The following is a 14,682-nucleotide window of genomic DNA, read 5'->3' on the forward strand; positions in this document are numbered from 1 at the left end:
GGGTCCTGCTCATTCTTTTTGAGTGGTTGGAAGTTATCCTGACTACTTCACAGTGGAGTGTGACCAGAAGTAGTCTGTTAAGGGATTTGTGCAATGTGACAAGAATTCAAGATTCACAGGGCTGGTGTAGATATTCTAACTGGCTTTTAGGGTCCTGTCCTAGCAGATCTGGGACATGATCTGGATCTCTGGCAGTGTAAAACATGATTGCTAGTTTCATCTCAGATTACTCTTGTTATAAAATGAAGCTCACATAAATATTTACGGTATTTGCTCTATATAAAGACAATATAAGAAAGATAATATATAATATAAAGACAGGGACTCTCTTCTCTCTTTTAGAAATGTTTTTCAAGAATTAGATTGACAGGAAGATTTTGTATAAGATGAAGATCTTATTGGTATATGTCAGCACAAGTACCAAAGTGGATTTGGGAATGTGTGGATGGGAAATTGTGTGGATTCCAGCTGAATTTAGGGGTCAACTCTGGTAACTTGGCATTGACAAGACTACTGGAACTGGGAAGTACAACTTTAGGCATGAAAGAAACCTAATTTATAAAACTCTCAGTACTCACAGATGGAAATATCTCTGGATTTAAGGAACAATTTCAATGTAAATTGGAAGATTCTGTTGTTGACCATAAATACACGAATTCTTCTTACTTCCTTCTTTGGTACTAGTCTTTTTGTAAAAATTGACCTGTTCTAGGTTTGCAAGTATACAGCAGTTGGATAAGTGACTCTAAAAAGTAGTTCTGAACAGTGAAAATAATAAAGTCCACCTTTTTAAATTTGGATTTTCTGCTGTTCAATAATGTGTTCAATAAGGAAGTTTCCCCTTGTTCTTTTTCTAACCAATGGGTCATTCATAGCATCATTTTCAATGTGGATTCTTTGATGTCTATGAGGAACTGACCTCATGTTTCACCCTTTTCCTTAGTAAAGGCAATAATAGAGCCTCTCTCTTTTTCTCTCAGCTGTCTATTTAAAAGAAAAAACGTGTAGGGTCTCAATGTTCTTAGACCTGAAGTGTTCAGTTAAATTTGATTGAAACTGGCTGATGGTTCAAAAGCTATTGGAAAGGATGGATAAATATACCTTCACAAATACCATCAGTGTTCTGCTAGTAAAGTGCAGAAGTTAGTGCCTAGGAAACTAAAGCAAAAATCCCTTCTGAGCATATTCAGAAACATGTGCTATATCTCAGAACCATTTTAATTTAAAAATGTCCTGTGTAAAGACTATGTTCTCTATAGTTCTCTAAAAATCAGTGATTTAACATCAAAAGGAGAGAAACAAATTCTAGAGTAAAAGAAAACACAATTTTAGTACAATCCCGATAATACAAACAACATCAATCAGTTCAACCTCTACAACAACAGGGCAAAGTTAGATTCATGCTTTTAGCGCAAGTGACCATGATTATGGAAAAATAGTTTAATCCCTTCAAGTTCAAATCAGTAGTGTTGCCTTTATTCATAAACCAACAGGTTGAGTGAAAGGAGTGCCATTGCTTTGCAGTGTCCTGTCCAGGAATTTGGAAATCACTGAGGAACCTGCAGCTTTGTCATTGCTCTAGTTTGTTGGTCCAGCATGAGATAATTATGCTCCACTGCACCATGACAAGAGATTAATGTGGGTAGTACCTAGTGTGCACTTTTAATCCAAGCTAGAAAGTCTGGCATGAAAATGTATATTTTACTAGTACACATGACTTTTAAAGTCTGAGATTAGAAAGTTAAATGCAGAAGTTCACATATGCCAACATATGCCATGCTGATGTGAAAATTGAAATGCATTATATTGCCTATAATGCTTTTTGTGACTTCAGATGTTGAAAGCATACCAAAAAAATAAAAACCCCAAACAAACCCTGTCTGATCTCTTTATGAATTTGTCTGAGAAGGAAGAAGGGTATTTTTGTCTGAAAACAGAATGATACCCCTTTGTCATCATGTAGTTCAGAATAAATTTATAGACACCGTTAAGATTATCCTGGATTTACTGTGCTTTAATAAAGAGGAGATTTTAATCCAGTGCCAGTGTGACTGACAGTTCTAGCTTACATAGGAAGAGTGAGAAGTCTCCTCAGGATCCTCCATGCTAGGATCAGTCAGTTACTACCCAGCTGATTTCCTGGCTGTTTTTCCTTTGCTTTTCCAGGAGATTTTGTGTGGGAGGGCTGGGGAGGCAAGCACTGCTATCAGTAGGGAAGTGTTGACTTTTGCATTCCTGAAAGTCACTGCTGCGCTAAATGAAGATAATTGGCAGGAATCAATTAGTTTTGTAGGAGGGTGTTATTAAGGGTTGAGCTCTTTTCACAAATTGCCCCTTCTGCATTTACTGCTTGAGAGGCATAATCTCAGCCATCCCAAAATCCACAGGACAGGAGATTGATTTTCTCCTTTTTCTTTTTCTTTCCCTGCCTTAAACTCTGCAGGTCAGTCCCACCCCAGGGTGCATCCGGGCGTTAATGAAGATGTTGTACTGCCCTTACTGCAGAGGACTTCCCACTGTGAAACCTTGCAACAACTATTGCCTCAATGTAATGAAGGGCTGCCTAGCAAATCAGGCTGATTTGGATACTGAGTGGAATCTGTTCATAGGTAAGAAGACTTTAAATATTAGTGGAAGGAAACTGGTAATATCAAGCCTCTGCAGGGTTCTGTGAGGTTAGAAGACACTGTGGGTCAATATTCAGAATGAAGCAACTGCAGATGCAGCTCACTTTCTAATTGAACTTCATGGCTTGCAGTAAGAAATGACTGCTTGCTGTGCCCTAAGCCAGTCACATTTCACATTTCATATTTCCAAAGGAATGGTGTGGTGTTACGGCTCCTGAGCTGAATTATTACATGCTATTTGAAATGTTGAGAAAGATTTGGTTGAGGATTTGATAACAAGCTTAACATGGCAGAAATAGAATGTATTACAACTGAAAACCAGGCTCTTGCAAGCTGAGAAGTTAATACCATTGTATAACATCCAGTCAACATAAATCACAACAGCTGCTGTTCTTAATTCTGGTAGTACATAGTCAAAAAGCTTTCAAAGTTACTATATGAGAAATTATTAATTCCTCATTCTTGCCTAAAATATCTAACATCTCCCTTCCATTGTACTGAATATAAAGTACCAAATGTGCAACCCCATGTTAGAATGGAGCATAGAATATATATTTAAGAAAAACTGCTCCCACAAGTTATTCACATAACTCTTCACTCAGATAAATGAAGAATAAAAAAGGAAGACTTATCCCTTAAAGAGCCATTCATCTGTCCTGTAGCAAAACAAAACAACCAACCAATTAAAAAAATCCCAAAACCCACAACAAGAAAAAACAAAACAAAACAAAAAACTTCCGGAAGAGCAACATATAACAAGAAATATTACTTTTAAGATGCTTTTGGTGATAGGATAAGATGACAATTAAATAAGGCTGATAATAATATGGGAGGAGTGGAACAGCTAGCTAGCCTAGACACTAATGAGTGTCCCATAATCCCATAGTCTAGACTGGATTTTGGAAAAATAAATGCAGCTGGAAAAAATTGGATAAGACTTTATTGCAGCTGAAGAAAGGAAATTTATTTTCTATTTTTGGAAAGATAAAATATAAGCAATCTCATTCTGCTTAATTTCAAACCCCACTGACCAATGTGACTTTGAAAATTTGACTCTGACTCATTCATGGATTTTTGCTTTACTCAGCAGTACAAGATGGATAGGGAGAACAAAACTGGATGAAAAATGAATCAGAGTATGAAAAGTGAAAACGAGCACTGAGCATGCTATAAAAATAGCATGCAAACAATATTAAACAAATTATGCAGATACATTTGCCTTCCCAGTCTCTTGTGCTACTTAAAGGAGTTGACATCAAAAGCAGTGCTGTATGGAGGGATACCCATGAGATTACTGGGGTAAAAAGGGAATCTGATCATCATCAGAAAGCTAAGTAGGAGCTGATGGGATAACAATTCTAACCTGTTAAGGACATTGCATAAGCCACTTTCCTTGTCATCGAATGATAAGCAAGTGCTGAAAAGTCACTAATTCTGATTAAAAAAAAATAACGTAGACTTTTAAGAAAAGAAACCCCAAACATTGGAACTAAAATAAACAACAGAGTTTCTATTAAGGCAAGCACCTGTTTAAATCAAAAGCTGGAAGTTAAGTTTTGAGCTGTTAAGAGAAGATTTCCTTTTCTGGTGGTTTAAATTCAGTGAGAATCCTGGGCACAGTGAGATGTACTGGAAAGTGTGGAAATGCTTACAGATTCAGACTTTCAGAATCTTTGCTGCAAAGCCTTTGTCTGCATCAGTGTCTCTTTTGCTTTGATTGTTCTTGCTCTCAGAAAATAAAAACTGCACGAAAGCTTCTATGTTATGTTAAAACATAGTGCTAATTTATTAAATACGTGTCAGGCAAGCTACTATGCAATTATCCCTGCAGGTCAGTGATGACAAGGCAGTATGCAGTATAAATACATCAAATCATATTTCCTCTTTCTTCTAACTATACAACTTTCCCTCTGTAACTTTATGGGGAAGAAAATAGAGGAGATACAAAGATTTTCATGTGTTTGGAAAAGGTATTCTGTTTTTTCCCATTTTTCAGGCCTCTGACAGCTTTGCTGAAGATGAGGGTCCTTCCTTTATGAAAGACTGAAATGAGGCAAGTTGTCTCTGTCTCTGACAGCTGTCAGAGGCTTTCTAATAACACATGCAATTCCCTTAGTGGTAAACACAACAAAACTTCTAGTCACTGAATTAAAACGAACAGCAGCATTTTACAGCACTGCTGAGCTATGAAAGATTGGAAATTACACATGAGCAGTTTTTATCCCTGTTCCAATACTAGGAACCATGCACTAGTGGAAAAAAAAAGATAATTTTGTGCATTAACAGTCTCTGCCTAGGCAGGAATCCCAAATGTTAGTGTATATTCATACGCAAGATAGTTCTGCTTAGCTCATGATCTCTGCACTGCAGGTTGTTTTGATAGAAGTTGGTACTAGGAGAAAACTCTCAGATATATTTGTCACTAAGTAAATCCTGTGGCTTGGACTGCATGTCCTGATATTGTTCTGTAGTTACAGCAATGGTCCAGCAACAGGCAAGATCTGCACGTGAGGAGGAGCAGAGGAAAGTAAATGAGCTGTTTGACAACATGTTGTGTTGCATGTTTTGCCTAGTTTATAAATACAGAAGTCAGGACTGAAATCACATATATATAGCACTAATAAATCTTGCCTCTACTTTCAAAGCTAGGGAGAGTGGGACAACTTCCCCTATAACATCTGGTGCTTTCCAAGATTTTATAGACTGTGAAAATTGGTAGGAGGTGAAACAGCTGCAGGAGCATGAAACATGGCTTATTAAATATTTCCTGGTTTTGTCACCTTAAAGCCTGTGTCCTTTTTGTGTAACATTTCATTATAGGCTTTTTGTATTTTGTTGTCTATATTATTGCATGATAAAATCCAAATGTTGCGTATCTCATTCTAGCAGATCATCTGCAACTCAGAATTTTGCCTGAAAAAGGAAGACAGTCTTTAATATCATATTATAATTATAAAACTGTAATGAAAAAAATGCTCCTTCCAGGTATTTATATAAAATATTTAAGAGGTATTTAAAAGTAAACTTGCCACACTGACTTTAAAAATGTGTATTTTGCAAAGCTTGCCTCTGATGTTTTGCCTGTCAGTTACCCATCATAATCTCCTTTGCACCCGTCTCAAGCAAAGTTGGCAAATGCAAGATAAAAAGCATGAGCAGAGGAACTGTACTGCTGAGGAAGGAGATTGCCTCAGGGAGGAGTTGACTGATTCTGTGGAGTGGGGAAAAGGGGATTTTCTCTCTCATGGCCCAACAGATATAGTCAAAATTATTCATCTCTCCACGGAGCTATACCAATTAACAGCAATAAGTATCAGGCATCCCACTGTTCATTCTGTCACAGAAACAGAAGAGATGGACAAAATTATTCCCACTAACAACAATTTAAAGCTGCTGTATCTTAGGGAATGGCATACAATTTTAGCAATACTGTTACTCTTCTTTCTCTTACTAACCTGTGTTTAAGTCCCTGTTCCTATCTTGAGATTCTTTGACTTTCTTTGACCTTAGCTTTCCCTATAATTGGTCATTTATTTCCCCTCAACTTCTCTTTTTTTCAAACAAGAATGTCAGCTGAGGAATGAGTCCACCTCAGTGGACACCACACTTTCTCTTGGTATCCTTATTCAGCTTCAGAATCAACAGCTGTAAAAAGATTATTTCCATGGAAGCAAGTACATCTCATTCTGACAGCTGCCTTAATCACAGCTTCAGGATGGCAAAGTGGCTGTAACCCATTTGTTTTTTGGAGAATTTATTTCACTATTAGAGTTAAGTTTCTTCTGTCTTGAGACAAAAACATAGATGATACTAAATCTGATAATCTAGCAAGATCGTGGGCCAAATATGATAATCCTTGTAGAAGTAATTTAGCACAACAGAAGAGTAAAAATCCAGGTACTTGTTTTAATCATAGTAATTACTGTATCTGAGCTTTTTTTTTTGTGGAAATCTAAAGTAATTGATAAATGCTTTGTTGCTGCAGTTAGTGACAAAGTGTAATGCCTGTGTAGTAGTGTATCAAATGCAATCCATGAAGGTATGATACTGCATGGCTATTTTTAATAGCAGAAATTAAAATTCTTTCTTTTTTTCCTACAAATTATTTTATGATAAATCAGACTCACCTCGAACATGTTTTAGTAGGCAGGTGATTGTAGAAAACACTTCAGAAGTTGTGCAGTAGTAGAGACTGCACCCATGTCTCAGGAAAGGAGCCAAGAGTTTGTGTCCGCAGCCACCCCTCTGCTTAGAGTGAAGAACAAGTGGCTTTGCTCTGAGTGTATTCCATATTTGACAAGCTCTTCTGTGCAGTAAGGCAGATCAGCATGCAGGGTGTTCACACTGCAGGATTCAAGGCCTGCAGAGCTGAGAGCCAGACACCTCCTACTGCCTCCATCCTTCCAGGCTTCATCAAAGGAGAAAATCATATCTGCAAGGCTTCAGTAGAAGAGTCTCATACCAGTGTTAAAATTATTTCTCTTACTATCATTGCAGTCACTCTGCATTACTAATAAACATTCTTCTTGTTGTTCTTTAAGAATCCCTTTTTTCTCCCCAGAAAAAGTATGACTCAGATACTTACTTTAGGAGTTGTCCTGAGGAAGAGTATACCATGCAATCTCACTTAGGGCAACTAGATTATTTTCAGAAAAAGTACGCAACAAAACCTTAACTACTTACTCCTAGTGAAAGTTTTAGTAATGAAAATATGCAATAGATTTCATTTACTACTTACAAAAATCCTCAGGTTTCTGTGCTTTCTCTGTTCCATGTGCAAGCACAGGGATAAACATTTTCCTTTTAGAGTTTCAAGAGGCCACCCTGATTTGACTTTTTTAATGGCTTATTACAGGAGTAAATGTGTCTTCAAGATTCACTTTTGTTCAGAGAAAAATCAGTCCATAATACTAATAATATTTCTTTACTAGTTTCTTGTGTTTCTTTTTTTGTTGTTGTTGTTGTTGTTTTGGTTTTTGGTGGGTTTTTTTTGTTTTTTTTTTTGAGGTCTCAAAGCAACCTTCTCTTCTCAAGACTGAACAACCCCAACTTACTCAGCCTGTCCTTTTAGAGAAGGTGCTCTGGTCTTCATATGAACTTCACGGTCCTCTGAGTTTGCTTCAACCATTCTGTGTTCTTATGCTGGGGACACCAGAGCTGGAGGCAGCACCCCAGTTAGGGTCTCAGAAGAGCAGAGCGAAAGGACAGAATCCCCTCCCTTGCCATGCTGGCCACTCTGCTTTTAATGCAGCCCTGGGTTCCACTGGCTCATGTTGAGGTTTTCATCAACCAGCATGCCCAGGTCCTTCCCTGCAGGGCTGCTGTCAGTCACCTCTCCAGCCCACCAGTAGGTGTGTCTGCCACTGCCACCACCCAGGCAGAGAACCTGGCACTTGGCCTTGCTGGATTTCATTAATTTCACACAGACCCACTTCTCAAGCTTGTCAAGGCCCCTCTGAACCCCTGGATGGCACACCCCTTCCTCCAGCATGCTGACCACACCACACTGGTGCCAGCTTGGCATTGTCATGTTCACAAGTTTGGTGTCATCAACAAACTTTCTGGGGGTGCACTCAATCCCTGTCACCTACAAAGAAACTGAACAGTATCGGCCCCAGTACCAACTCCTGAGGGACACCACTCATCACTGGGGCCCACGTGGACCATGAGGCATTGACCACAACTTTGTGTGTGGCCATCCAGACAGTTCTTTTTCCACTGAGTGGTCCATCCACGATACCCACGTCTCTCCAATTTGGAGACAAGGATGTCATGCAGGACAGTGTCAAATCCTTTGCATGAGTCCATGTAGATGATGGTTGCTCTGCTCTATCCACCAATGCTGTAGTCTTGTCATAGAAAGTTGCCTATTTGTCAGGCATGGTTTCCCCTTCATAAAGCAATACTGGCTCTTACCAATTACCTCTTTATTCTCTATGTGTTTCAACCTAGTTTCCAGGAGAATCTACTCCATCTTTCCCTTTTACTTATCTTTGCATAGTACAGAGAGAAGGCTGGCAGTCTGTTACAATGTTCAGTAGGCAAAAGTCTTGTTCTAGATTAATCATGGTAAGTAAGAGCAAAATCAGAGTTTTTAAGGAATTTTAGTTACCTGGAACTTGAATATCTTTCCTCTATCACCCTCCTCCTTAATCATTATATGAAAGTATACTGTGCTATTTTTTATATGTTAGCCTTTCATAAGGACTCTGGGAGAAAAAATAATTTCTATTATTTCCTCCCATAGAGCGGCACTGCAAAAGATTCCTGCATCCCTGGGGTGCTATTATTCCAAATTCAGAATTTCTGGTAGAAATTCATCATTTTGGCTTGATGAGCATAGAATGGACACTTGAATACAAACACTAAAAGTTCGTAATTTGCATCTTGTGCTTATATAAAAACTGATAGAATTCATGGTCAAGACAGCCTAAAACTCAAACCTGGAATATAAAGCCTTATTTTCAATTATTATATGCTTTAAAAATATTTAAAATTTTAGGCTAAAATCATCTTTTCTTGCTTTCTTCCTGAGCCAAAGTTATCATGACACTTCAAGTGAAACCACCTTTGCCAACCATCAGAATGAAAATAGGGAAAATTATCTTAACCTGATGCCTTTCATCTTTTCTACTTACTTCTTAAAACAACTTGAGCACCTCCAGAGTTTGCAGAAGTAATATTTTCTTTAAGTATCTTCTCAGTACAGACTATAGTAACTATTATACACCAATATCTATTCCCTTAGCTTAAGTGTCAGGTTTTGGTGAATGGCTCTAAGAGTGTGAAGGCACATTGTGAATATATATGAAAGAATGGGATCCCTAGTACAGAATTATTTTTCCCTGGTTTAGCTTATTTTTACAAAAACAAGGGGAAATTAGTAGAGTACTCTGATATGTGATACAACTGCAAATCTGGTTGATCAGAGGTTGAGAACAAGATTTGCATATGTAAATCTAATCTTTTTTATTAAAAACTTTTGTGTGCTTCAGGCCCATTAGTCTCTATAATGCACAGGCAGCAACATGAAGGAATTTGCAGTGCTATTAAAAACACAGGCTTAACACCTGTTGACAGTTATGCTAGTTCAGGTTAAAGATATGTAACTGTACAAATGAAAAGTGAATTCAGCTTCACAATGCCTAATTAAAAGTATTATAATTTTTTAATTCTCTTGTAAGCAGTAACCTCCATGATCCCATATTTTCCTCTCGTTTTCCAGATATAGTATAATCACTGCCTACAATTTAAATATTATACCAAGATCTGATGGTTTAGAGTACACAGGAGCACCCCTGAAATAAAGGGGACATCACCATTCAGTAAGGTAAATAAAATGTGTAGAAGAGGGGAAGAGTATTTAAACAGTATTTATTTCCCTCTGCTTTTCTTACCCCTGAAATATAAAGGATAGGCAACCTGGGTGTGTAATTCTTTGGATGGAAATGAATTCAGCCTGAGAGAATCTCTCTGAAGTTGTGGGACTGCCAGCAGAATGCAAAAAGCACCAGTACTTGCCTGCTGCTTAAACTCTACTTACCCTGCCAAATGTCTATGCTCCCCCTGGGGCAATATAGATGCTTACAATCAACTCACAGCATCCATTGCCCTGTATGTTTGCTTTAGGATGTGTCACTGAAGAAAGAGATTCCCTCCTGTAGGACGATGGGAATTGTGCTCCTGTTACTGGATCAAAAAGACTCTTCTGGGACTCATCTGGCCTGATCTTGCCAGTGACACCATTGACAGCTTGTTACTTGGGGGTGCATCCTGGAAGGGTGCTAATGGCTTCACTCAGAGTGACTCCCAAAGACTGCAGCTCTTAAAGAGGAATTGTGGATTTCTGAAAATGCAAATGTTTAATTGAATAATATCAGCAGATCTCCTGGGACCGTGAGCTTTGACATGTCTTGTGGAAATCACATATGGAAATCAACTATGCTGTTGTCTCTAAGGCACGAGAGGTATTAGTGCCCATCACCCGTCATCATGTCATACATCAGCTACAAATACAGGATCAAATTCAGCCATTCTGGAATTCTAGCTTTGGCATGCAAACACAGTTCTCTTTAATGGTATGATTTCTCCATACAGAAAAAATTTTCTCAACACTTGAAATTATATGAGAGTCACATACTCAGCATTTTCAGCAGGCCCTATGTTGACTGCAGCACTTAGATACTACAGCTTCTTTTGAAAATAGCAAGACTGATCAGCATTGTAAAAAAGTTTAAAATATGTTATAATGAAACCATTGTACCCAAATGATGATTCTTTAGTTCCATTTTGATTCTTCATCTCCAACTCCTTCATATTATTTCACATCAAAGGGAAATGTCTGTCTAGTATACATGAGCACAGTGTGGAAGTTGCAAAGAACAGCAAATTTCTCTCTGTTTAGACTCAGGGGAAGTGCTGGGGAAGCTGTTTTGCCACTGTCCTTAAAATGGCATGAATTAACCAAGGGATGTTATGTAAGATAGCTCTAGAAACAGGAAATATGTTTATTATTTATTGCTCAAGTACTCGGTGGTTCTGGGACTATTATTTCATACTTTTTCAAGTCCATAGCTATGCCTTCCCAAAGGATGCCTTGCTTCCAGGAGAGCAGTAAACAGTGCTGCTATTTCTGTCCTAGGTTACCATGCATATTAGCACCTCAAAAGAGTTTTCTCTTCAGTGGAGGATTTGATGTCTTAATTAATTCCATTTATGTAGGACTGAATCCCTGTTTACCTGTTGGGATATCCCTCAGGCACTTCACTGTGCTGATCTCCCTGTTTCACAGGCAAGGGAGCAGCTGGAGAATATTGTGCCTCTTACCCGATCTGGTTTCCCTTCTGATTTGGGACAATAGGCAGCAGATCTCTCTGGCATATGACTGTGAATGAAGCACAATCCTAGACTGCAGAACTTGGCTGTGCTTTTATAGTTGTGTTACCTGAAAGAGCTACCTCCATGCATTTGTGCTTTTCTTTTTTTTTTTTTCTTTTTTTTTTTTTAAGGATTACAAATCCAAATGAAGAACATGTGAGTTTCATTTTACCCAAAGCAGGTGGGAATAAATATCATTTTAATTGGTTTGAACTTACTATTTTGGCTGGGCTTTATTGAGGCAATGCTGTGTTACAGTAGGAAGGGTGAAAATGATGTTATTTCTAAAAACATATCTTCAGTTAAATCACCATTTGACTTGGTCAGTATTGATAAACTTGAGATAATCTGAATTCTATTTTTGGCAAACACCCCTATTTTTAAGGAAAAAAATAATTGTGCAGTAAATAGATAGAATGTTGCCCAGCAGAGTACTAACAGTTTTATTTCAACTTTAATTGAAATAAAATTGATCTCTCTGTCCATGTTTTTGCATTTTGTTTCTGCTTGTATTCAGATGCACTTAAAACCATGTCTGAGGAAAGTATTGGTTGCATCATGACTCCATTTTATACATTTAAAGTATTTTACCTTGGAATCTGCATCCATTTTAGAAAATTGCATAAATAAGAAGCAGTTTTCATATGCTGAAAATAAACTTGAAACTATGTAATAACTTGAATTACGTGTGTTTTCTGATAAATTGATTTACTAACTATTTCAGATTCTTAAACTTCATATTAGAAACAAATGTCAAATTATTCAATCTCCATTATTCAGGCAAATGTAATGGAGAGATAAATGTAACTCAGAGCAAATTTGTTCTTCAAGTAACTATCAAAATGCTTGGTTATATCTGAAAATACTTTGCTGAGTTTATCATACAGTATCAATAAAAGATGATCCCTTCCCACAATGATGTCAAAGTAAAACTGACATTAACTTGTTTTGTATTGTAATTTTGAGCCACTGCTTGATGAGGGCTAATCTGTTTATGATAATGTCTTAGGTAGCATGTTATGCATTTAGAATCACAGGTTTCTTTTTGGAATACAGAAATAGTGTTGGTAACCACACTTAATTTCTCCTTACAAATAAACCCTAATACTGCAAATGAAAAATACACACACAGATAAACACACACATACAAATAGTGATTTTTGATTATAATTAATTTGCCAGATTCTATTAATAAGAAATTACTTAGTATTGGTTCTTTATGCTTTTTTAGTTCTTGAATTTCAGAGAAAGTTTCAATTTCTCTTGAAGATGAAAAATTAACCCAAAACTCGTCTCATTAAAAGAATTCAAATGTGTAGACACTCTCAGTCTAAATCATTGAATTTTATTTACTTTTTGAGTGCTTATTCAGGTCTCTTATGAGCTATGCAAATATTATCCTAAGTTGCCAAAAGCTCTAAACATTATTAGCAATGTGGCAAAAACTGCTCAATAATATTGTATTAATATTACATATTGTAATATATATATATGTATAATAAATATTATAAATATATATTATAATATATAATATTAATACAAGATTGTTCTTAATGTAAACAAAAGGTTCTCTTTTTTTCTAAGGATATACACAGATATACAAGGACATTGATTAGACTCAGTCACTTTACTTGTTTTGGAAAGGCTTTTAAAGATAAGCTAATAGAAGGTGAATAGAGTTTTGCTGAGCTATAAATTTCTCATAATTTGGCAAAGACACTGTGATAAAGATCCCTAGGTAGTAGCCCATATCAGTGCCAGATTTAGTGGAGCAGAAACTTGAAATCATTGGAGAGATTAAAATTTTAGTAAAACAAAACATTCAGGAAGTAATTCTTTCTTTTTGATAAGACTCCTATGGATTCCTTTCTTGTAATATGCTATTCCTTCATTTTTTTCTTGTAAAGAATGTTTTATCAGAAGCAGGAAATACTGGGAGAAATGTAGAGTTTTCCCACCTCCGTTGTCTCTGCCTTATCAACAGAAGATCTTATAATTTCAAAAATCAAGAGAAGTAGTTTGATGCAGAGTACTATGACAGAGCTGGTATGGCCAAAATTCATTGAGCATTTTTACAAGAGTGGAATCTAAAAATGTTCTGATGCATTTGGGAAATTTCAATGTGTTTAGAAAGTAATGTGAAAAACTCTGCTCTTATATTTCTTATTTCTCTGTATTACTCAGTGTCACCTGCCCTGTAATATAACATTCAACATCCCTTAATGTAATTTATATTGCAGGTTAACCCATGGGAGTTTAAACTCCCATCACATGTATTTTTCATTTAGCCACCAGAACTTTCCATGTCAGTAGGAACTCACCTTCATAATATCAGGCTTCAATTTGCAGCAGCAAAGAGCCTTTTTATCTGTCTTGTCTTGTTAACTCTTAAAATACATTTAGCTGTGAAGGAGGAAGTAGCAGCTTGAAAAATAAAGAATGCAATTTTGGTTGTGCTGGATATTTTTTTGCTGACCTCAGAAGAGAGTCCAATTTTTCAACTAAATGATGCATCTCACTATAGTGTTACAAAATTAAAATCAGTCTTCGCTCTCAGTGTACAGGTTACAACACCATCTTACACTTCATTCAACTGTAGAATAAGATGAAAACCATCACTAAAACAAATGATGGACCATGGAGAATGGACAGTGCCAAAAAGGCAAGAATTATCCTGAGCATGAGACAATAAAACAGGGCACTCACAAAATTCTAGCTCGGATTTCACAGATGAAATGATACAAAAGTTCTTCCAGTAGATTTAGCTCTTTTAATAAAACATGTAGAATCAGATCCACTGGCCTTTGGTTATACTTCAGCTTCATTATTTTTGTATATTGATGAAAAGAAGGAAATTAACAGGATATAGATTCTGCTGCAGGAACAGGAGTGACAGTTCTGGCCAGACACAGCTACAGTTTCTGATCTGTATTTCATTTGTACACTCAAAAGAAAGGGTTTATGTATTTCTTATGACAAACTAAAAATTAATCCAAGAATATTTTTTCAGTTGAAATTTTGCTAATATCTGCAATGCTGACAACATACTTTAAATCAGGTTCTCCACTTTGTACAGCATTTACTATTTGGTTAGTTTTTCATAAAAAAATTAGAAAATAAAATATTTGTGTTTCCTTTCTAATTTTTCCTGGGAGACTTTCTGTCAGGAAAATATTTC

The 14,682-nt window shown here is 36.7% G+C and overlaps 1 protein-coding gene across 1 annotated transcript in view; it reads left to right on the forward strand.

Moving 5' to 3' along the window:
* The window catches only part of GPC6 (glypican 6), a 726,722-nt gene that overhangs the window by 515,890 nt on the left and 196,150 nt on the right, over positions 1 to 14,682 (forward strand). Inside the window, exon 4 of the mRNA XM_077781485.1 lies at positions 2,444 to 2,609. Coding sequence (XP_077637611.1) covers positions 2,444 to 2,609 — 166 coding nt within the window. The remainder of the gene's footprint in view (positions 1 to 2,443; positions 2,610 to 14,682) is intronic.

The sequence above is a fragment of the Lonchura striata genome, chromosome 2 (genome assembly GCF_046129695.1).
Source record: "Lonchura striata isolate bLonStr1 chromosome 2, bLonStr1.mat, whole genome shotgun sequence".
NCBI classification, from domain to species: domain Eukaryota; kingdom Metazoa; phylum Chordata; class Aves; order Passeriformes; family Estrildidae; genus Lonchura; species Lonchura striata.